This window comes from Zootoca vivipara, chromosome 9 (assembly GCF_965207765.1).
Source record: "Zootoca vivipara chromosome 9, rZooViv2.hap1.1, whole genome shotgun sequence".
In the NCBI taxonomy this organism is placed as follows: Eukaryota; Metazoa; Chordata; class Lepidosauria; order Squamata; family Lacertidae; genus Zootoca; species Zootoca vivipara.
In genome coordinates, this window is record NC_142592.1 from 58,958,365 (window position 1) to 58,983,581 (window position 25,217).

General features: G+C 42.1%; 1 protein-coding gene across 4 annotated transcripts in view; it reads left to right on the top strand.

Annotated features, from left to right (window-relative positions):
• The first annotated feature begins 824 nt into the window (after positions 1 to 824).
• Positions 825 to 25,217, top strand: part of AEBP2 (AE binding protein 2) — a 36,007-nt gene continuing 11,614 nt past the window's right edge. For all 4 annotated transcript variants that reach the window (XM_060279150.2, XM_060279151.2, XM_060279152.2 and 1 more), the window contains exons 1-4: positions 825 to 2,353; positions 14,643 to 14,850; positions 18,655 to 18,762; positions 21,366 to 21,552. In XM_060279150.2, the coding sequence (XP_060135133.1) occupies positions 1,647 to 2,353; positions 14,643 to 14,850; positions 18,655 to 18,762; positions 21,366 to 21,552 (1,210 nt within the window). In that variant the 5' untranslated portion in view covers positions 825 to 1,646. The remainder of the gene's footprint in view (positions 2,354 to 14,642; positions 14,851 to 18,654; positions 18,763 to 21,365; positions 21,553 to 25,217) is intronic.

The following is a 25,217-nucleotide window of genomic DNA, read 5'->3' on the forward strand; positions in this document are numbered from 1 at the left end:
TACCTTCCAATTCCAAATCTCTTCTTGTCAGGATGTTAACAATTAAATTGCCTGTGGTTCCACCTTCTTCCTTAACCTCCTCCTTCTCCACCAGCTGCTGCTCCCTTTCCTAAGAAGAGTGCTGTTGGCTGGGTCAGGCCAAAGGCACATGTAAGCCCTCTACTCTAGCATCCTGCAACCACAGTGGCCAAGCAGATGCATAGAGGAAGCCCACAAGCAGGACCCTCAACGCAACAGCACTGACCCCACTCCTAAGTCCCAGCAACTACAGTCCCCATGATTCTTTGTTTAAAGTGGTATGGTGCTGCTTCAAATGTAGGGTGAGACTTTTCCTCTGTTGTCCCAATGGGCATGACTAATGGGCTTGAGTGACAGCAGAGTAGATTTAGTTGAACATTGGGAAGTACCTCTTTACAGTAAGGGCAGTTCAACAATTAACTGGAGTGTGTGGGTGCAGATGGCTTTCCCTCGCTGGAAGTCTTCAACCTGCGCCTGGAGAACCACCTGTTGGAAATGGCTTGGGCTGGCCCTGTGGAGGAGTGGGATGGGCTGTCTAATCTAATTTGCCACTTGCTGCAAGAAATTCAGAGTCTACAGAGCATTCAACCCGTTAGGAGACACCCCATCCTGAAACTGAAATTCCCAGAGTACTGGAACCCATCATTCCCTCTTCCCGGGGAACTCAAGTGAAGACGGTCGGAATATCATTATTTTTATAGCAAATGTCAGATTATGATGATTCTTCTCATCATCATCCCGTTACATTTGCAAGAATTAAATGCATTAAAATAAAATAAAATAAAATTGAGGCGATCTTAAGCTTAGTATTTTTTACTTTTGTATGTTTTGAAGTAGGGCCATGAATCCCCTCCCACCATTTTAGCATTACCATTATTAAATTTCTGAGTTGCTTTACCTTGCCTAGTGCAACCCAAAGCGACTGGCAACCAAAGACAGTACAGACAATAACCTAGCCCCGACCGGATACATCACAACCAAGAGGAAAGAGATATGCACTTATTTATCATTGTACAGCGTTACCTTTCAGGTGTCTCTGTGTGTGTGTGTGTAGTTTTTTAAAAAAACAAACAAGCCAGGTATTAAATTGCATGACAAAAATATTATATGAAACGAAAAAACAACAACTGCCTTGCGAGGTAGGCTGGGGCTCACACAGATACCCATACAGTACCCAACTTCACGGGATTAAAAGGGAGGAATTTGAACCCGGCTCCCTGCGCAGCCTCACTCTGAAGAGAGGCACCAGCACGGGCTCGCTCCTCCCCCCTGGTTCCATCTCAGCCAATCCCTTCGCCCGGCAACCCCTCCTCCTCCCGCCCACCCTGTCCTCCTGCGGTTGCGTCCTCGGAGCCCGCTTCGCGCTTTTGTCCGCAGGCGGCTGCCGTAGCGAGCGGCGCGCGCGCGTGCCTGGCGCCGCCACCATCACCGCAGCGGAAGCTCCTCCCACTTCCCTTCCTCCTCCTCCTCCTCCTCCCTCCCCTCGCCCGCGGCGGCATCTGGCCGGTGAGTCGGTCCGTCAGTCCCGTCAGTGAGCGAGCGAGCGAGCGAGCGAGCGAGCGTCCGTCTGTCTGCGTAGGCGCGAGAGGAGAAAGAGAGCCGAACGACGCTGAGACTCCCGACGCGCCATGGCGGCCGAGCTGAGCGACATGGCGGAGCCTCCCCCGCTGGGGGTGCCGCCGCCTCCTCCCTCCTCATCGAGCGCTGAGGAGGCCGAGAGCGAAGCCTCCCCTTCGTCCTTTTTCCCCGCGGCGGTCGAGATGGAGGCCGAGCCTTCACCGCCGCCGTTGCTGCTGCTGCTGCCTCCGCCTCAGCCCCTCCTGAGCGGCGGCGAAGGCACGGAGAGCATGTCGGAGCCGAGCCCTCAGAGCGCCAGCCAGGCGGGCGACGGCGACGACGAGGACGAGGATGACGACGACGACGAGGCCGGCAGCAGCGCCGGGTCCTCGTCCTCCAGCGGCTGCTGCAGCGACGAGATCCGCTCCCTCAGCCCCGCAGGCAGCGAGGCCTACGCCAAGGGCGGCCTGGGAGAAGGAGGAGTCGGAGGGAGCGGGGGCAGCGGCGGCGGCGACGGGCCCGGGAGCAGCGGAGGAGGCGGAGGCCCGGCAGCGGCGGGAACAGCGGCGGCGGGAGGCGAAGGCCCGAGCGGCGGGGGAAGCGGCGGCATGTGCAGCAGCAGCTCCAGCGCGGGCGGAGGAGACGAGGGTTACAGCACCGGGAGCGGAGGAAGGAGCGGCGGCAGCAGCACCTGCAGCACCTCGTCGGCAGGCCGGAGGGGCAGCCTCGAGATCTCCTCGGACGGGGAGCCGCTCAGCCGCATGGACTCCGAAGACAGGTCGGTTGGGGGGGGGTGCGCTCGTTCTTCTTCCCTCTCTCAAGTTTAGGGGCCCCCGGGGTGCAACTTATCACAGTGGAGTGGGGACTCGTGATAAAGGCGGGCGCAGGGTGTTGGGGTGTGCCCCAGTCCCTAGAAATGTTAAATTTTTAAGCCTTTAAAGATCAGCACGCACTCTCTCTCAAAAGCGGATTACGCCCCCGGCCCAACGCCAACCCTCAGCATCTTTTCGCTTCCACCCCACCCCGCTCTATTTTTTGCGATGCCCCCTTCCAATCTGCACTGTCTCCCATCTTTGTTCCAGGTTCAAAAGTTCCAGAAGTTAAGCTGCTGCTGCCTCACTTGGCAGGACTTGCCCTTAGCCTGAGCATGGCCCCTCCATCTTGGACAGGGAGGGGGCTTCTCACCCCCCCCCTCTCTTTTTCTTCCTGGGCATGTACAGCAGTGTTGACCAAACTTGGGTCTCCAGCTGTTTTTGGACTACAGTTCCCATCATCCCTGACCACTACCCCTGCTTGCTAGGCATGATGAGAGTTGTAGTCCAAAAACAGCTGGAGACCCAAGTTTGGGAAACACTGATGTAGATTAATTCCTGCAAAAGAATTGCTACTTGCTGACCCAGGTGTGTTGTGTCAAAAGTATTAAAAGGTTTCATGTGTGCCCATAGGAAGGTAGAACCAACAAGTCTCCATCCACCCTAAAACGCCTCTTCTTGTTCTTCCAGGGCAACTGGGCCTTTATGTATTGCATATCCTTATCTGTCAGTGAGAGGAACTTTATTTGGTTTTTCTGTTTGTTGGAATGGTTGTGGCTTGTTACTACAGAAATCCTCCTTTTCCCCATCTGGCTAGAAGCCAGGCCCCATACAATCCATTGCTGGTTTGGGAGGAGTTGGTTTTTAGAGAGCCTTAGATGCTCATCGTCTTATATTTTATTTCCCCTCTTTCTTTTTTTTAGCTCCTTCCTTTTTTACCACACCCTGTTCTAGCAAACATGGCTGTCTTAGCTTTGGAGCTTTTTATGTTTTTTACACTCCTCTCTAAAATCCTCCTCAAAAGGCATCTTAGCTTGGGAAGTGGGGAATGGTTTGCACTGGTTCCTCTTCTCCTTTACTCACCCTTTAAGGGAGCAGCAAATACCTAATTGTGCGTATCAGCCGTGTAACTAACAAGCATATCTTGTAAAATTTACTAACACAAGTGGGTTTATGCAGCTTATGAAAACCCAGTTGTGCTTCTGAACAAAAGGGTATGTGTATAATGCTTATATTGGCACAACAAGCTTCTGCATGACCAATGGTTCTTACGGTAGTTGTGTTCTCACAAGCGTATGCAGCAGATATTAACAATCTGCTGGGGTTCTGGGCATTTCTTAGTAGGTATGTTGTTTTTTTATGATACTTGTCTATTAGTATATAGTATGACATGATTAAAAATAAATTGTTAAACTAGTCGTAGTGACTATACTATTTTAGCTTGCACCTGTATTTTATTTAGTCACCCTATTAAATGAATAATAACTGATGGCAGATAGGTTTCATGCAAACATGCAAGTTGCAGTGTTGAGCCACTATTTAAATTCTTAAGGCTAGTTCAGTTCCTAGGAGACAGTTGCTGACTAGAAGAAAACTTGAAGCTTATTAGATGCAAAATAGAAAGTTTGCATTTTAAAAAAAATAGTCCTGAAATATTAAAGTTCCTTTAAAAAAAGTTACTTGGCCCAAGTCCCTGCAAGCCAGAATTTGCTAGCATAGACTCCATTTATCACATATAAAATAACATTGAATTGTTGAGTTAAGGAGTAATTTGTTATGAGATACTAAAGCTTATCTTAAATAATGCTGAAAACGTATAATGCCATTATCATTTTTTAAAATTTTTCCCTGTTTCCCCAATCAATTAGTACATAGAAATTAAGTTAACAATGTCTTCTGTGAGTACAGGGATAGGTGCTTTGGCTCATCACTGGGTGTGCCTGCAGCAGGAGCCCCCCCCCTTTTTTGTTGAGCTGCATGGAGGTGGGGACATGCAAATCCTTTGGGGAAGTTGAAATGTAAGCAAATTTGCCTTTTAATACTTTGACAATATAAAATGCAAACTTACTTAGATCATAGCTATGTACTTAACTCTTTTTCAGTATTTATGAACTTTGCAGAGGAATCCTATTCATATTTACTCAGAAGTAGAGCCCACTCTAGTAGAGCCCACTCTATTTAATGGTGGATATACCCCCTTGATTAGCTTGCATAGGACTGCTGCTTCTAAGGTTTCAATGGCATTGGTTTGTAAATTCCAAATTGTGGATATACCCAATAGTAGAGAGAAAGAGCACTACAAACTGCTGTCTAAGAACACACATCTTACTTCTTGCTGTTTTGCACATTTCTTTATGCACTTGAGATGTATATTTTTAGGACCTACCTTATTTCTGTGATGCAGGTTGCTTCAAACCATTTTCCACACTATGTTTCAATTGTTGTAACCCACCCTGGAACCCTAGGGTGAAGGATGGGTAATAAAATATACTGTAGTACCGTAGTAATACATAGAACACATTTTGAACAAGTAAAACTGTCGTAAAAGCATTTTGCCATTCAAAAGGAAAAGTATTTAATATTTCCCCCCAAATTTCCAGTTTTACCATTTGAAAAAAACTGAAAGAAAGAAAAAGCCCTCGGGGACGGGGCAGGGATGATGGTGGTGATGGTGATTTATTAAATTTATATACACACCCTTCATCTGAAGATCTCAGGGCAGTTCACAAGATGGTTCCCCCTCCCTTGATTTTTTCCCACCTTCACATTTCTGTAAGTCAGAAATCTTTCAAAATTTACTCTTCTCTACTACAGATCTCTCTGATGGAAAATATAATGCCTGATGTGCCCCTTGGTCTAAATAAAAGAGTGGACGGTAGCAGCCCTTTGGGGCATTGTTGACTTACTGCTCAATACTGCATTTGGGAACACTTGTCTCTTCTTGCCACGTTTGTGGTAGCTCAGGACGGCTGAGGCACTGCACCTGGCCAGTGACAGTAGTGGAGGCCATTTCCAGTATTTTCCAGGAATGGTGTTGCTGAAAGCAGAAGAGCATGTCCTATTCTGTTAGCATTAATCATAGCGGGATTTAAATACAGAGCTGTAATATTGATCCCAAATACTAAAAAATTGAGCCAAGTTAAATTCCATCATTATTTTTTCTAACTATTTTCATTTCGGCTAATGTTCTGATTATAAATGTTGCATTCTTCCCTGGGTGATATGGAGTCAGTAGTTGCCTTTGGCCATTTTTAATGCTGCATTTATCTAATCCGTTTTAAGGTAAATTTTTGTTTATAAGAAGCAGCTACTAAGTGGGCACTAAAATCTGCTAAAACAGCTTGCTTGTTTAATGTGCTTTAAACACACATTTATGACTTCATAAAAGCCCCATAAGGCAACAAATCATGAATGTTCAGCAGATTAAATATGCTTGGTGTACTCATCCACATCATTTGACGTTCCTCATATCCCGGTGCATTTATACATGAGCCATTTTTGATGCAGTTGACAGCTAGGTGGGTTTTGCTTTATAACTGTGCAGAATCCAACATCAAAACAGACAACCAAGATTAATGGTCTTCTTCAAATATGATGCATTTAAAGGTGCTAACACTTGATGTTTATATTTGTGTCAGCTCTACTGGGATTCAGCAGCTCATCTTTATCCTGCACATATTCCAATCTTCGTTGAAAGTTAAAAAACTCCATGTGCTGGTCCATCTGTTTTTTCTCAGTTGTCTTTAACTTCTTAAAGTTTTCATTATGTTTTACAGTATGACAGTTGTACAGTCTATTCGACTTCTGAAAATGTTCAACAACCAAGGCACGGCTTCCGATTGACTGCAGGAGCTTCCTGCAGTCAATCGGAAGCCGCATCAGACTTTTGGGTTCCAAAGAACGGTCACAAACCAGAGCGCTCACTTGCAGGTTTGAGGCTTTCAGGAGCCAAAAACGTTCAAGTTGCAAGGCATTCGAGATCCAAGGTACTACTGTACAACGGTTACAGACTAGCATATGGAGATGGCTGTAAAAATGAAGGCTTCTTGGTGTGTTCTATGTATTCTTCAAGTGCGTGTACATCCATGTGCTTTTAAAAAATCATTAAACTTTTTTCAAACTATAAATTAAAAACAACAAACCCAGATGCAGAGGGTAAGTTTTTAATGTAAGTAGCTTACACACATGCCTTCTGAACTTCACTTGCTCTTCATTAATAATCTAATTTACACTTCTAGATCTTTATGAAAGTTAACTTTATTATAGACATTGAAAGCTCTGATGTGTGGCAGCTTGGTGTCTCAGTATTTCAGATAAAAGTGGTATACATGGCTCTGAATATTGTAGCCTTTATATGTGCCACAATCCATCAAAAACAGCTTACTAAGTTTGGGGGGGGGGAACTTAGGTTATGCTGCAGTATAGCATGGAGTTCCCTGAAGCAGTTCAGACTGCTTGAATAAGAATGAGAATCATTGGTTTGTATTCTCTGAACTAATCTTCCCTGTAGGCCCACTTTACCTCTGGGCCTCCCTGAAACTTTTTGGTTTGAGCTGAATGTTTTCCTGTAAGTGAACTGGTCCCAAATACAAAAACATAACTTGGCACAACTGATCCCGAAATGATTGAGCTATAATCATTTGCAGAGCCTACTGTACTGTCATTTCTCTGTAGTTAAAATGGCATAGAATCCTTATCCATTGTATCTTCACAGTAATAAATGGCAATCATTGCCCCAGTGATTCATGGAAGAACTGGGAATGGATTTATTCTCATTCAAGGGCCTCTAGAGATGCTGCTGTTGCTCTCAGACCTTGTATGTAGCAAGAGTGGTCAAATGTTCACATTCTCCCTTAGAAAAGATGTTGACTACATGAGTGGTGTCACATTTATTTTAAATAACTGTTCTGATGCTACTGAGTGAGGGAGTTCGGGAATCTACCAGTTGGGGACCAGTGCTAGTCATGCAGCAAAAACTTAGTTACATGTAGGTAGCCATGTTGGTCTGACGTAGTCAAAACAAAATAAAAAATTCCTTCCAGTAGCACCTTAGAGACCAACTAAGTTTGTCATTGATATGAGCTTTCGTGTGCATGCACGAATCTGAAGTGTATCTGAAGTGCATGTGTATCTGAAGAAGTGTGCATGCACACGAAAGCTCATACCAATTTTTATTATTATCAAAAACTTACTTATTCTTAACAGTGAACAATGAATAAATTGCCTTTAAATATCAGGAATATAGATAATGAAGCAAGATACTTATATACCGTACTTTTCCGTCTATTAGACGAGATATATATATATATATCCCTCGTCTAATAGAAGTATATATATATATACATACTTCCATTATTAGTGTCTGCTTTAGTTTTCAGTGAACGAATTGTCCATTTGAAGAATTGGAACCTTAATTCATTTGATTAGCTAAGAGGAGCTAAGTATATACAGGAGCATAAAATAGATTACAGACTAGAAGAACCTTTTCACAGTGGTGTTCATTACCACATGATAATGAATGATTAGAATCATAGAATTTTAGAGTTGGAAGGGACCACGAGGGTCATCTAGTCCAAACCCCTACAATGCAGGAATCTTTTGCCCAAGGTTGGGTTTGAACCCTTGACCCTGAGATCGAGTCTTATGATCTGCAAAACTGAGCTATCTGAGGATATGTAACAGCAATATGAGGGAAATTTGAGAGTACTGAGGTGTACACATTTGTGATGAATATGTCTATGCATATGACAAGATGGGGAAAGGTTTTGGGGCTTTTTGGATGACACATGTGAAATGTACTTAGATGTAAGAATCATAGAACTGTAGAATTGTCTATTGAGTCAAACCCTCTGCAATGCAGGAATCTTTCACCTAGCATGGGGCTCAAACCCACAAACCTGAGATTAGGAGTTTCATGCTCTACCAGCTAAGAAGTAATGTTCATCCTGTTTGAATCTACATTTGAGTGCTTGAGCAGAGTGACATGAATGTAAGCTGCTGTCTTACCAGACCTTAACCCTTTTGGCTAATTGGTTTAGAGACCATGGAGTGCAAAGAAGCTCTGGCACCATCAGCTTGCAGCAATCTGATGTCTTCAACAGAGGCTGCTATCTCCTCATACCTTGTTCCTTTCTCAATAACATTTACATTTAACTTCACACTGTAAAAGCATCAGTATGGACACACAGTTTCTGGAAAAGACCAGTGTGAAGTGAATTAAACTTGTGCTACTCCTATGAATTATGTGGCATGTATAGGAGAGGACAGAATGTTTTCTATAATTTTGCACTCTGCTTTGGAGAAGGGTAAAGTGGTAAAGTGGTTGGAGTTCTTGCTGTTTCTCCAGTTCCTAAGAGCAAAGGGAGAACTGAAGGGAGAGCAGTGGTTGTCACTGGTCATGAATACGTCGACCAATTCCAGCGGGCAAAATATATCTATTTTTATCTTTATAAACTATAACGACATGCGAGACAGTGATCCAAGGTAATCATACTGTTTTGGTTTGGTCTTCAGTTTTTTAACTTAATGTTTGTATACAATCTACGGAACAGGGGCCATACACATATGTAACCCCTGCTATGTGACCCCTGTTCCGCAGATTGTATACAAACATTAAGTTAAAAAACTGAAGAAGACCAAACCGAAACAGTATGATTACCTTGGATCACTGTCTCGCATGTCGTTACAGTTTATAAAGATAAAAATAGATATATTTCGCCCGTTGGAATTGGTCAATGTGTTGCCTCTTTTTTTTTGGTATTTTGACTCAAGTCTGCAACACGGGTTGTTTCATTAGCATTGACTGGTCATGAATAAGCAAAATCCAAATTCATAGAGGCCTGCAAATGCTGCCAACAGTGTGGAGATGGTGGGAGGACAAATTCTCTGCTTCCCTTCAAAGGGAACATTCAAAGGAACGCAGAGAGGATTGGCTGTTTCCAGTGGAGGAGATAACTTTCTTCATTGGTGTACAAGTCAAGCTCCAACATTTTCTTAACTCACTATCTGATTCTGTACATTATACCAGAAAATACAAGTGGAGGGCTGAGATTCAACTCTATATATACCTGAGCCAGAGGTTAGTGATTTTTCTTGCTTCTCACTAGAAGAGGACACAGATGAATGATTTCTATTACCACTTCCTCCTTGTCACTTCATCAGATCTGTTTATTCCTTCCTCAACCTTTTTTTGGTAAAGAGCTGTTACTTTCTAGGGTGCTTGTATGTTGCAGTAGCTCATAAATCTTAAGAAAATTAACTTCTTAATTCTACTTGCATCGCCATGGACCAAGCTAATATGGCCATAGTTATCCATGCTCAAGTAACCTTCAAACTGGACCATGGAAATGTATTTTATGCTGTAATGCTGTTTTCAAACAATGCTTGGAAACTTCACTCAGTACAAAACCCAGCTGGGACTGGCTAATAGGATCTCTAATCTATACCCTGTCCTTGAACAGCTATCTTGAACTATAGTGGTACCTCAGGTTAAGTACTTAATTGGTTCCGGAAGTCCGAACTTAACCTGGAGCATACTTAACCTGAAGCGAACTTTCCCATTGAAAGTAATGGAAAGTGGATTAATCCGTTCCAGACAGGTCCGCGGAGTACTGTACTTAACTTGAAAGTACTCAACCTGAAGCGTACTTAACCCGAGGTATGCCTGTATTTGTCTGTTTCTGGGAACAGCTGAAACCAGAAATTTGGTGCTCACCTCTGAAGTCTTAAATGGTTTGTGCCCTACACATCTATTGTGCTGCCTCCTTCCACATGAACCTGCACAGGTCGTGAAAGGCATTAATCTGAGACCCACATATCTTCTGAAGTTTTTTTAGGTTGACTGGAGTTTGGTGATGATCCTGGTTGTACTGTTGATTTCCTCCATTTGTTTTCTTATATTAGGTTGAGTTTAATTGTATGCATTAATTGTATGCAAGAACTGCAGAGAGGGTAATTGATGTTAGTTTGCCTCCAATAGAGACACTTTATGCCACTTGGGTCAGGAAGAGAGCAGAGAGAATGGCTGTAGACCCTTCACACCCTCGTCATCATCTGTTTGATTTACTCCCATCCGGATGTCGGTACAGGACTCTATATACAAAAACGTCTAGGCACAGGAATAGCTTTTTCCCTTGTGCCATCAAATGGTTGAATCTGTAGTTGTGGGCGGAAGGGAGGCCAGTTGGTGGTATGGGGTTTTTTCGCTGTGCTGTTGTATTGTGAGGGGAATAGTGTTTGTATGATGTATGTTTCTTCTTTTCATTGCAATGTAGTCGAAGCAAAATTCCTAGTATGGTTGATACTTGGCCAATAAATTATTCTATTCTATTCTATTCTATTCTATTATCTATGAGTTTTGTTTACTGCCTTGGAAGTCTTAAAACTGAAGGATTGCAAACAAGTTTGTCAATTGCTGTTTGGAGAGCTTTACTTAAAATGTAGTTAAATCTTAAAGTGGGACCAAATGGGCATGGAATCCTGGAGTTAGATCTTATGCAGCTCCAAAACACTTGTTTCTTTTTCTTTCCTCCCTAATAACTTATTTGTGGTGTGCATTTGACCACTCCCTTGACATTTCATCTGTTTGTCATTTAAGCCCTGGACACCAGAAGACACTACCAGTCTTAGCTCAGATTAGTGGGGAACTTAACCTGAGCTGTGCCCTGTCTTTGAGGGGCTCTGTCTGAGCAGTGACTAATGTCTAGGACTTGAGATTTTTTTGGGGGGGGGAGTAACATAGTGTCCTACGTGTTGTTGTTCATTGCCTTCCACATATGTTCCAAGGCATTGTATGGTATCTGATAAAAACAGTAACTAATCAGCACAAATAAACAAAACCAAAATGAATTTCAAACAATACAAAATGGACACATGTGCCAGAGATGAATTAATCCAGTTGGGCAAGCTTGTCAGAACAAACATGTCTTCAGTTGTTTTTTGAAAATGCAGATAATTGCCCCAGTAGGAATGCTGTTCTACAGAATGGGGCATCTCCGCTGAAAACCGTACTTCAGGTTTCCATAGAAGGACTACATCTTTGGAACTTGAATGAGCGTACTTTCAGCTGGGTATGCAAAAGATACGACAATCATTCAAATAAGCTGTTCCCAAGCTGTATAGGGCTGTACAGTATATATTAGTATCAAAACTTTGAACTTGGCCTGGTAGCAAATTGACAACCAGTGCAAATTTCTAGATCCTTTTCATGGGTAGAACTGGCAAACCAAGTGTCCCCATCTTATATTAGTGCAGCTGGTTCTTCCTGCCTAAGTGTAGAACCTGACATTTGTCCCTATTGAAATTCATTTGTTTGTTTGGGCTCAGTTCTCCAATCTGTTAAGGTCTCCTTAAATCCTGATTCTGTCTTCTATGGCATTAGCTATCCCTCCCAGTTTGGTGTCATCTGCAGATTTGATAAGCATTCCCTTAGTTCAAGCATGGCCAAACTTGGCCCTCCAGCTGTTTTGGGATTACAACTCCCATCATCTCTAGCTAACAGGATCAGCGATATGATATTCTGTATTGCTGGCTTTTGCTGTAATTAAAAAAAAATTGAATTGAATTGACAGGACCAGCAGTCAGGGATGATAGGAATTGTAGTCCCAAAACAGCTGGAGGGCCAAGTTTGGTCATGCCTGCCTAAGTAATTTATAAAGACAAACTAGCAATGGGCTCAGGACAGAACCCTGTGGCACCCCACTTGTTACTTTTTTCCAGGAGAATGCAGAACCAGCTACAAATCCACCTGAATCTTAGCAGACATCAATAGTGTAATACAAAAAAAGTCTATACTTTTGTCAGCATTACGGTGATTGGGGGTGGGTGATAGATCAGAAGCAGAGGTCTGTATGCTCCCCCTTGACCCCATTGGAGCATGTACAGAACTGGGCTAAGGGAGAGCTTCATTGAGTACCATATGATTCTTAGCATTTGCAGATATTTTGTGAATCCCAAAATCTACATCAGCTTTGACTTAGGTTAGTGCAGTTCTGTGTTGGCTCCCCCTAACCAGCCAAGATACACTTTGGTTGCAAATAGTTGTGTGTGCGCCTAATGGAAGGTTTGCATCTCAGGAATACTGTTCTATGACCAGATCCAGCCTGTATGTTGACCTCCAGGGCCATCTGTTAGATCTGAAGTGTGCCTTAGGGAAAGCTGCCCTGGTCAAACACTTTAGGAAGGAAAGTTTAAAGGCAGAGCACGAAAATACTTTCAGGTTGTTTAGGTTTTTTGTATTTATCTGGCATTGTTTTGCAATGTTTTGTCTAAGCAGCCGTCATAGCAATTATTTGATGAACACTACAATGAATATTTTTGTATTTGTTTTTGACTGACCTAGCCATTACAATTTTAACAAATGCAGTACAGAAGATTTTTAGATGGCAGGCCTTTTCATTACATTTGCCAAAAGGGATTGCTTGTAATAGTGATGAAATCTCATCCCTTGAAGGAATGAACTGCAGATCTTGAGTGCAGTGTGTTTCTTTCCTTTAATAGAATAAAATACAGTAGATGTAGCAATACTGTTTCTTATTTATTATGTGTTCAAAATAAAGCAAAGTGTTGTGGGACATAAAGCATAAAAGCAACAATCAACAAGCTTTTACAGTCTTGCATGAGGAAAAGGGGGGGGGGAGAGAGAGAGAGAATGCACAAGGAGGCCTCTGCAGTGCAGTCGTGTTTCTTTGTACTTCGAAGTAAGCTCCATGGTGATAGTAGTGTTTACTCTCTGTTAAGTGTTTCTGCAATTGTAGTCTAGCCTAAGTTAAAATAATACTATTTCTGAAGTGCCTGGAATGGCATTTGGTTGCTTGGAGATACCTGTTGATGCAGCCTAGAATAGCATTAGTCCCACCCCCCGCCCCCCGCCGCTGCATCAACTGTTGACTCATGCTAAAAGCTACTGAAAACTCCTAGATCCATTTCACATGTAGTACTGGCAGTCTAGGTGTCCCCCATCTTATATTTCTGCAGCTAGTTCGTAGAACTTTACATTTGTCTCTAGTGAAATTCATTTTGTTAATTGGGGACCAGTTCTCCAATCTGCTAAGGTCATTTTGAATCCCCATTCTGTCTTCAGCGGCATTAGCTATCTCTCCCAGTTAGGTGTCACCGGCAAATTTGACAAGGTTCCCCTCAATACCTCCATCCAAGTCATTTATAAAGATGTTGAACAAAAATAGGCACGGGACAGAACCCTGCAGCACTCCACTTTTTACTTATTTCCCAGATGACAATGAACTGTTAGCAAGCACTCTTTGGGTTCAGTCAGTCAACCAGCTACAAATCCACCTACCGGTAACAGTTATCTCGTCCAGTCCACATTTTACTAACTTCTTAGAAGAATATCATTGGAGAATTTGTCAAAGCCTTACTGAAATCAAGATACGCTAAGGCCACAGCATTCCCTTGATTCGCCAAGCTTGTAACTAAAATAAATTTGAGATTTGTTTGGCTTGACTTCTTTTTCAGAAACCCATGCGGAGTGGTGACCATTTTAGGCATGTTCAAATGATGTGTGATCACTGGCATGTGGGTCCTTTTGGACGCGGAAGAGGGAACAAAGGAGGAGGGGGTGGGGTGGGGTGGAGCAGAACAGAAATGTGCCCCACCAACATGCACAGGGAGCAGGAATTGAACCCCTACACAAAATGGCCATTGCTTGAAATCACAGTCATTCTTTTCTATGTGCTCAAAGACTGAGCCAATGTGCAGTTGTTTACATATTTCCAGAAATGGCTGTGATGTATATTATGTGTACATTAGTTTTGTAAAGAATCCTAACAGTTTTTAGTAGCCTGTTGGAGACTGGCAGAGAAAGGGCAAAAGTTCATTTTCTGTGTTCAGAGGAGGGCTCCCTTCCGCTGGCAGCCCATTTTGTTTCTATGCTGGGCACAGTGGAGGGGCACACTACTCCATCCTTTCTCTGCCAACCAACTCACCCACCTTCCTGCATGGAGTTCCTTTGTTACACTCCTGGTCTGTGTGGAGCAAAACAAGCCATGATCATGGGTTTGCATGTAATGACAAGCCAAGGCTTGTGGTTTGCTAACTCCTGGCATGGAGCCAGGGAGTAGTGAAGTAATGGCCTATATTTAGACAGAACCAACAGTTGCCTCATTTATTTGCATATTGAGATTTGTTAATTTGCATGCTGGGATTTAGAGTGTTGCCATTTATGTTGAAATATAAATTTGCTTGAAAACATGAGAAAGTTCATAATTAACTCATTTTTCTCCACCCCCCTTCCTGTAGCATCAGCAGTACCATAATGGATGTAGACAGCACAATTTCCAGTGGACGCTCAACTCCAGTTATGATGGGTGGACAAGGAGTTACAGCTTCATCAGCAAAAAGTATTGGTTATAACTGCTGTTGGGACGAGTGCCATTCTTGCTTCAACTCAAGCCCAGATCTGGCAGACCACATTCGCTCTATACATGTAGATGGCCAGCGAGGAGGGGTTGGTTTACTTTTTCATTGCTCTTCCATGATATTTTTACTGTGTGCATTGAGAGTTAATAACAGCTGCTGCTAAATAAAATGCCAATTGTTTTTGGAAGCCACCTGGTCCTCTAGTGACAATGCTGGATCCAGGAGCACCCTCAGACAACAGACCTCTTCCTTCAGAGGGAGTGCCATTTTGTCTAGAGCAGGCTGATTTCCCAATTCCTGGAAATGCCAGCCGTCCATCAGCATTGCCTCCATCTTATTCAGCTTGCTGTCTTTTGGGGGGGGGGATTTTTCTCACTTCCACTTTGGTGTGTGGAAAGTAAGAAACACTTGGAGAAATGCCTGCTGTTTCTTGCTACCTCCACACCACTGAATGAGAGAATTGGGGGGAGGGATATAAACTGGCACTTGTCACAAGCAAGATTTGTAGATGTCTGAAGTTAAGAGATGAGTTATCTAATTTGGAATTTTGCAGCTTGATAAAGAGAAGGCAGAGAGCAGTGTCTAGGACTGATTCTCTTTCAAGTTAGTCTGTGTTCCTTATTGTAGCTTTTCTTCTTTTGCATCAGCAATTTAGATTTTGGTTTCATAACTTGGAGTTTGGAGACAAGAGGCAACCTGTTTTTAACATAGCATATACACAGTGGTACCTTGGTTTACGAACTTAATCCATTCCGGAAGTCCGTTCTTAGATCTAAGCTTTCTTAAAACAAAGCGTACTTTCCCATAGCAGCGGGGGACTCAATTTGCAAATGGAACACACTCAACAGGAAGCGAAACATGTTCTTATTCTAAGGCAAAGTTCACAAACACCTACTTCCAGGTTTTCAGTGTTCTTAATCCAAGTTGTTCATAAACTGAGCTGTTTTTAAACCAAGGTACCACTGTATAGAAGTGGAAGAATAAATGAAAAGCAGAATACTCACATTATTATTTTTTTAAAATAATTTTTATTAGATTTTCCAATTAAACAACATCAAATCACATTGAAATTATTCCCAATTACACTTTATATTACAAATCCAAATTAATTATACAATTCCAATTAAAGGAAAATTCCAATTATGCCTAATTATACTACATTTTTCAGACTCCCCATGCCTCGGATTCCAGAGCTTCCTACTAATCAATACTGCCATTTGCTTTTAATAATTTCCCCCTTGTTATTCAGCCTCTGATGTAAACCTTCACATATTGTCCCAAAATAACACAGTCCTTTCCTAACAGTCTTTGTTGACATCTTTCAATCTTCTCCAAGCCTCTGAGTTGTGTTGCAAGCCGGATTTTGTCAAAATATTTTCTGTCGTTGCGTGGGCTTATTTCTTTAATCTCCCCCTGTTAGCCGGTCCCCTCCAGATCCAGCACAAATCGTGTCCAAATTCTACTCCATAGCTCCTCCGAAAACAGATTTACAGCTTTTCCAGTGAGGGGTTAGCCATGTCAAATCTTATCACTCTTCTAAAAACAAGCAACGGCTTTCCCCCCCGCCACTAGCTGCGCTCTGCTTCGGTGCCATTTTGGGCTTTCTTGATTTCTGACTATGACACAAGTCTTAAATCTTAATTGATCCACAAAAAGTCCCAGCAAGCACCAGCTTTCAGTAGGGAGATTTTTAGTAGATTATCAAAGCATATATAAATTCTCCATTTTTATATTGTTTATATTTCCACGTACACACAGTTTATACTTTCTATTTTCCCGCTGCTCTAGATAGTCCGATATAATCCGTCCAGAGAAGGTGTTTAGTGTAATCTTTAAGAGAAAAGGGGGGGGGGTTCACTTCCCTATCAGGCTTCTCGGTTTCTTCAGATAATCCATCTTCCTTTCTGCGATGTTTCCACCTCTTGTCTCTCAGTGGACGTAAATCAAGTCTTTTTCTCTACTGCTCAGGGCTGGGTCCGCAGACAATGGATTTTTTTTCCCTGAGGCATGCCAAAAACTTTTATCTAATTAAAATTCCAAGTTATGGGACCCGTGCCCGCATTGGGTGGCTTCCATGAGTGCCAACTCCAACAGGTGCTCGGCCCAGCCCCCCACCCCCCTGCAGGGTCCGTAGCATCCCGGGAGGGGTGGGGGAGGCTGCATACTCCCGAAGCAGCCGCCAAAAAACACCACAAAAAACACCACCGTTGAAGCGGAGCAGATGTTATGTCCGCCATTCCCAGCGTGCACGAGCAGAAGCCTCAGAATACTCACATTAAAAAGGGGGAAACAGCTGTCTTCAGAACCTGAATAATTAAAGCATAGAAATCCTTTTCTAGTATAAGGCTGTTGGACTTCAGCTGCACAAATGGCAGGGGTCTCCACACAAACAAAATGCTAGCTATCTGCAGTTTCTGTGATGGAACAAGGAGACTGTTATCAAATAGAGAAGAACGTGTCTTCCTAATTACTCCCCAAGTATCCCACAGTTCTTTGAAATATACTATAGCCCTTTCTCAGGACTGCCTTTAAGAATGTGATGCCATTCTTAGCCAGATCAGCAGTCTTACCTAACTGAAGCTGAATCCTGGTAAGTCTGAGAAGTTGTAGCTTGATGGTTTCTGGGTCTATGAATTGTGTGTACTTGGTGGAGTTCTGCCCCCACCCCAGGATCATCTTATAGCTAGCAAGGTACTGTCTAAATATGGGCATGCAGGTTTGTTCAGTATCCTTCATGGTAACCATCAACAGACATGTGTTTGCTTTATTTAGTTCTGGGATGGCTAATCAGCAGTCTGTATATGGCCTCCCAAAATTAGTCATACACACACAAACACACACACACGTGTGTGAATTTTTGACAATCTCCAAGTCCCCTGCTGTTGATTCTGTGATGCTAAAAGGCTTTTGTGCTCTCTAAGGACTCCCCTCCCCCAGTTTCCTTTTTGAAAAGGAGAGGCACATTCACTTTGATGTGGCCCTGAGAGTCTTGATGCCCTTTGCTCAAAAAAAGGGTGATTATTATTACATACCCTTCATCCTAAGGCTAGCCACCCATGATTTATATTTTTTAAAAGTTGTCCTTAATTCCATGATTTTTCACATAATTGCTAATTGAATTTTAGAGGTAATGACCATCACAAATATTTGCTTCTTCTAATGATGAATATTTAGGATCCTGCTGTTAATTTCTTGGTTTTGATTTTTATATTCTTCCCATTTTTAAGGAGTTCATTCCATTTATCATGATTTAGCCATGTGGCTGACACAAGTATTAATCTCTTGCAGCAAAAACCATCAATTCTGTGACACTTTAAATACTAATGATTTATTATGGCATCAGTTTTCATGAACTAAAGTTACCAAACTTCATCAAAAGCCTTTCATAAGGAACTGAGTTGTATGCTGTCCATACATTGCTGAAACAGACTTGGATTGTGCAGTGGGTCTCAGTCTTCCTTTTGTCCCCCATGCAGCCCCTTTGTGTGCCCTCAAAATCAGCCCTAGAGGTTTTACATGTCTTTTTAATAAAGCTGTTGATAGTGTACTGTGTCAGTTCCTTGGATTGTGATTGTCCAATCCTTAAACTAGAAATTTACCAGCATCCTTAATCTTTATAACCTGCTGGTGGTTCTCTTCTGTTTGCACCTTTTCTGTTCTCATAGCTCAAAAGTGTTTCTTTAAAAAAATTCAAGTTCTTTCCCAGCAGAAATCTGTCATGTTTTCTAGCACCAAATTGAATTACAGCCGTAGAAATCGTTATAGGAAACAATTTCACACTTCACTTGAGAGTTTTAAAAGTTTAACTGAGAGTGTACTTGAGTTTGGATATTAAAATAATGCAATAGGTGAACATTCACCCTACCTTAATGGCTGTGTTTTCTTTTACTAGGTATTTGTCTGCTTATGGAAAGGCTGCAAAGTCTATAACACCCCATCAACAAGTCAGAGCTGGTTGCAGCGGCATATGCTGACGCACAGTGGTGACAAACCATTTAAGGTAAGATACCTTTTGGAATATTGTGGATAACTCCTAATCATCCTAACTAGTTTAAATTTGGTGGCTGTCCATTGCCTGTATCCTCATCAACTTCTGATCTCAGTTTGAGGACAACCATCCAAATTCTCACCCCAGCCCATGTTATTCTTCAGTCCATTTGATTCCATGAAAAGTTTCTATCTTGGTTCGGTTCAAGTAGAACCAATATCTCTTCTACAGTCTTAATTTCTCTTAACAAATATAAATTGCCCATTTCTTCCTACGTAGTCCCATGCATGCATTGAGATCCTGCAGTTCTGCCTGTGCAGATATCCATAAGGGTGGAAAAAACACATTTCTGAAGATCTCTATCCTTTCTTACTTCATGACTACATTTCCCAGTATTGTAGGTAGATGTGTGTATCACGACCATGGGCACCACATGCACCCACTCATTTGCAGCCTATCTAATCAGGCCACTTAACTCATGTGATTTTGCAGTTTGGGGATTATTCAGTCAGACTAGATTACTCAAATGCCATTTCTAGAACAGGAATTGAACCCACTTTCAGACTTAATCTCGTTCTCAGTTAGATTAAGTGTGCAATTTAGGCTAAGGTACAATGGTGGGTTTTTTTTACAAAAATGTTCTAGGAATGTAAAGATGTTTGTGTTGCTGTCTAACTTAAAGCGAGAGCTTTGTAAAAGCTAAGTCATCTTCACAAGCGACCGTGTTTGGATGATCACATTGGCTTGATAAGCAAAGATATGAACAAGTCTTTTGGCCACAGCCCATTTCCTCTTCTGTTCACATGAGCAAGTGAGCAAACTGAGAAGTCTTCTGTTAAGTACTGCTTCCTGTTTAATTTGAACTGGGCAACTATGGTTAAGGGTTTTGAATATGAAGTCATGGTTTGAAGTTGTCTTAATAGTTTGGCTTGATGTAGAGCTGTTAAATATAGTTTTCTGATTCAAATGAAATGAGAAAGTATTCTTGAACTTCCTGATATTTCTACCTTTTTTGGAATGCTTTTAATGTATATTTTTTCAAATATTGAATCTCATCAAGGTTTTCTTAATAGTGAAGTGGTACAAAAATGTGGTTGATGGAATTGTTGGCTTCCTCCACAAAGGGAGCAGTGAAGGAGCTATGTGCATGCCCACAAGATTCATTCATATTTGTGTTTTAAGCCAAAAGATTATTGTCCAAACCAATTTTGGGTGGTGTTTTGTTAGCCTTCAGGTCTCTGAAAACATCAATATCAAGAGGAGCAAAAATATGCTGCTGTAGGTTAAGGGCAGTATCTAACTAAACAGTTTTGCTAGTTCAAGCACTTTGGGATGTGCAATGGTACTTCCCTTCCTTCTCCCCACATGCCCCCTGAATCTGTTCTGGAGGGTTGTTGGAAAACCCATAACAGATTTTGGGGGTTGCATCAGAGGGAGGGAAAGTTCCTTTGTGCAGCTGAAAGTGCTTGTGCTAGGAAATCTGTAAGGTTGGATGATACCCCAAAACTTTAACTAAGCTACAGGAAAATTCAGCTTAGCAAAACCTTAGGCCTTGATTTAGTTTTCTGTATAAAATGATTTTCAGTTAGTAGGTAGATAGCACATGCTATTGTGGCTTTCATCTTCTATCGTTGGGGTCCTCTGCTCAGGTTAAATGAATGTAGCTTGTGTATGAGATGGTACATTAAACGCATATAAAGTTAGGAGCAGGTTAGGGTGTGGGGGCTGGTATACTAAGTATAATACTAGATTTGAAGTTCTCCTAACAATGTCACCTTTGGAACCCAAGCAGACAAAATTACATTTTGATAAACTGGGTTGCAAAGTACATGCTTCTATCCAAAGAAAACATTTCAGCACAGATGAGAATTCAAAATATTCCTTACTGAGAAACCTTCAGGGAGTAGTAAGGATATGCGTAGCAGCTTTTACTTATCTACTGTATTGACGTTTTTTCTCAGCAGCTTGATGCTATTCAAGGGCAAACATGCCCTCAACATCCTTGAACAGCAGACTGCTTGACGTCTGTTCGCTCATACGGGTCTTTGTAATGTCTGCAATTTTTGATGCCTATGGTTGGAGCTGGCTCATGTTGCTTTTTTGGAACATAACCACCTAATCCACTTCAACCACAGTACTCAAGGAAATGTGTAGAAAGGAGCCTTAAATTGATTGCAATAAAATTTTCTATAATAGTTAGTTTTCTTTAAGGTTCTTTTCTTGGCCAGGAGAACAAGTATTTTACCCATGTGAAATACTCATAGGAATGGATGGTGGTTGTGTAGCATGCAAGAAAATTGTACCCTTGCACGTGATGTGATTTCAGGATTTTTAAAATTAGAACAAGGCATATGTTTGCATGGTATAATTGGAATGGATTGAGTGCTTGAGTATTTGGAGGTCAGCTTTGATTCAACTATCATTCCTTGTTAACACACACAGATCTGCATTAGGGACGTCCAGGGAAGAGGAAATTCTTTTTGAAATAAGCATCTTTTAATGTGTTGCCTGAATATGTTGTTCCTTTGTTAAAGAAGCAGCGGTGCAAAGTGAGAATGAATCAGTAGCTTCCTTATGATGATTTAATTGGGCTTTTCTGATTTTGTATTTCTTAGTGTGTTGTTGGAGGGTGCAATGCGAGCTTTGCATCTCAGAGTGGGCTGGCTCGTCATGTGCCAACACACTTCAGCCAGCAGAATTCTTCAAAAGTTACCAACCAGCCAAAGGCTAAAGAAGAATCTCCTTCTAAAGCTGGAATGAACAAAAGAAGGAAGTTAAAGAACAAGCGGAGGCGCTCTTTACGTAAGCACATGAAACTTCTACAGTTCTGTAATAAGCAGCATAAACTTTAAAAACTACCTTTCTTGACTACTTGTCCACTTTTTAGTTAATGGTTTTTTGCTAGCCTATAAATTCCATTGTTTTCAACTTTTGATTTAAGATCTTTTATGTAAGATACAGGGTGATAGAGATGTTTATATCAGCTGGTCCGTTTCCACAACTCGGCCAGCCAGAATAGATGCAAGTACTTCACAGTAGAGGGGAACATTCTGTGGGCCTCCTGAAAAAAAGAGGGGTTCTGTTCTTTTCTGGACTCAGATCAGTTTCTAGACTAATGTGTGTCTATAATCATACTATTGTCTAAGTCCAGAAATTGGGTGCACCACAATTTCATAGACGGTAGCTGTACCATACTTTATGTGCCACTGACTTCTATAGTAATTTGTTAGGTTTAAGGAGGTTGGATGTGTGAAGGTTTTGTACCCTGCTCTCTTGGAGGGCTGATGCCACACTTTGTTGGAGAACATTTAACCACTGCTAAAAGACTGAGCCGCAAAGAGATAAGGCCAGTGCAGATGTAAAGTTTAAGCATGATTAAAACTAGCAAGAAAGGGGCATGGGGAACTCATTCTGGACAGGGAGCAGATGGTAGTGAGCACAGTACTGTGCCTCCATGCTCTCGCTGTCTTAGCCATAGACAAAACAAGCTCAGCATTGTGCCTGTAGTAATCCATATTGTCAGTGATCTTCAAAGCATGTAAAACTCAATGGGAGGTGGAGAGAGCACTCCCAAACTCATGCACCTGAAGCAGCCCAGTTTAAATATATTAACTGGTGGAAACCCTTCTGACTCACAATAACCCAGCCTTCTCTCTTCTCATGCTCCAACTGTTGTTCCTGTCTCCCAGTGAATGTTCATCCTTAGCTGAGAGTGGCAAAATGAGAACCCTTGTGCTCTTGTGCCAAGATGCAAACCATACATAACCTGGGAAGGGAGGGAGATGAAGCAGCCTCAATTAGGAATACCATTGCAGTCAAACACCTTCCAATCAGCGCCATCCCTTCTTGTTTGGTTCATATTCCTTTAAAAAATAAAAACAGACCAAAACTTGACTAAATGGTCTTATGGGCTCCGTCTTTATTCAGAATCCCAACAGGATTTATCTATTTTGGGAACTAATTTAAAACTACCACGGTACTACTTCAGAAATTAAAAACTAAAATGACTCTTCTTCCTATTTGTGCTGATTTCAACTTTTCCCATTCTGATGCCCTCCAGGCATTTTGAACTACAACTCCCATTAGCACAAGCCACAAACAGAGCTGCACTGGCTAGAGTTGATGGGCATCATGCTCAGTGACACCTGAAGGGGACAAACTGTCAGGCTGTGGGGCCGGTTCATATGGGCATGTTTGGCATTCTTCACCTGCAGCTTCAAGTGATGATTTGCATGCATTAGTTGGCCATCACAAATCAGTGCCACAAGTAGGGTTTTCCTATCCCCTAATGTCAACGTAATTAATATATGTCAGCATTGGAAGTGAGTTTGCACATTTGACTGAAAGCAGTATATATGTATATGTGATCAAACTCGTTAAATCAAGCATTTTTTAAAAAGAAAAAGTTTATGTCATCCACTTTTACCAGCTGAATGTGATACACAATCAACTGCACCACTACATTGTGTTCCATTTTCTCCTGTACAGTATATTTTATTTATTGAAGGCATATCCTGCTCTTCCTCCCATAACAGCCCAGGGTGGCAAGCAACAATAAATACCCCTTGAAACTGTGTTTCTCAAACTATGGTAGGGTCCCAAGCTGTTGTTGGACTGAACCTCCTATCATCCCTAGCTAGATGGGAGTTGCAGTGCAGCAACAGAAGTTTGAGAAACAGTACCTTCCAATATACAGGGACGCAGGTGGAGCTGTGGGTTAAACCACAGAGCCTAGGGCTTGCTGATCAGAAGGTCGGCGGTTCGAATCCCTGCAACCGGGTGAGCTCCCGTTGCTCGGTCCCAGCTCCTGCCAACCTAGCAGTTCGAAAGCACGTCAAAATGCAAGTAGATAAATAGGTACCGCTCCAGCGGGAAGGTAAACAGCGTTTCCGTGTGCTGCTCTGGTTCGCCAGAAGCGGCTTTGTCATGCTGACCACGGACAAAGCTGTCTGCAGACAAACGCTGGCTCCCTCGGCCTATAGAGCGAGATGAGCGCCACAACCCCAGAGTCGGACACGACTGGACCTGATGGTCAGGGGCCCCTTTACCTTCCAATATAAGATGCAGACTGGGAAAGAGGTCAACTTAAAAGTCTCGTTGTCTTCAGTAGGCACTGGAAAGACTGAGACGGCGCCTGTCTAGTATTTAAGGGGAGGGAATTCCAAGGGGGCATGTGCCACAACACTAAAGGCCGGATTTCTACATTGTGTGGAACAGACCTCCTGATGAGATGGTATCTGCAGGAGACCCTCACCTGCAGTGTGCAGTGATCAGTTGGGTATATTAGGGGTGAGACGATCTTTCAGGTATCCTGGTCCCAAGCCATATAGGGTTTTACATGCCAGAGGCAGCACAAGTGGCTAATTGGCAGCCAGTGCAATTCTTTCAACAGTGGGGTAACTTGTCAGCGATATCCTGCTCCATATCCTGAATAGCTGAGCCACTGCATTTTGCACCAGCTGCAGCTTCTGGGCCACCTCTAGCCCAAGTTTGGAGGCCACAGAAAGTACCCAGCCTTCTTTCCTTTTTTATTTTTTAAAGCGTTTGACTTTAGATGAAACAAACACCTTGACTAAGACTTAAAAATTGTAGGTTTACAAACATAGTAAAGTGCAGTTCTGTCCTCCTTTTATAGACGAATTTTACCTTTATTTCTGCTGGAATTTTAGTAATACTGACCCAAACTACTATAGCTTATTCGCTGAAATGGAAGGTAAATATGGGAAATAAAATTGCAGCACTTCATTTAACTGCAGAACCTATTAATTTCTTGTTAATTATAATTTCAAGTGTTGCTTCTGTTGCAGACAAAACTGCAGAGTAAAGTTTGTACCTATAGTTTCGACTAATTTCATTACACCAGTTTTGACTTCCTTGGCATTGAACTATTGCATAGTTATGTTACATAAACCAGCAGTACTTCAACACTCTTGTGGTTGTTGAAAATATGAGGGAAGCTTGCTAAACAACAAGCTGCAGCTTGCTTTTAAAAAAAACACAAGGTGATGAATAAGGGTTTAAAGCTACCTTTTTTAAAAAATCAAGGCTATCTCAAGTAAAAGGTTTAGAATTAGTTTTCAGTGTTTGCATTAGTGGTATCTAGGGAATTGAAACTTGATTCCCCAGTTTTACGTCTTTGTTTCCCTTACTGTTGCAGTAAATGAGTCAGTAAATACATTTATGTGTTAGCTTGTATAGTGAATGTATAAAGTTGAATCAAATGTATTTTTTCCTTTTTCTTGCTGTAGATACCTTCATAACCCAATTACATAAGCAGTCACATGGATATTTGCTTCCCTAAAAGTTTTTAAGCATGTTTGCTCAGTCTTATTTCTGTCCTCGGATTCTCTTGTTCGCAGTACTAAGATTCAATTCAGAGGCTTGCTCTACCCCCTTCACACAATCTTCTTCTCTTTCTTTTTGCAGTTTAGCACTGAGCATAATTGTAATGCCTAAAATTGCTTGTC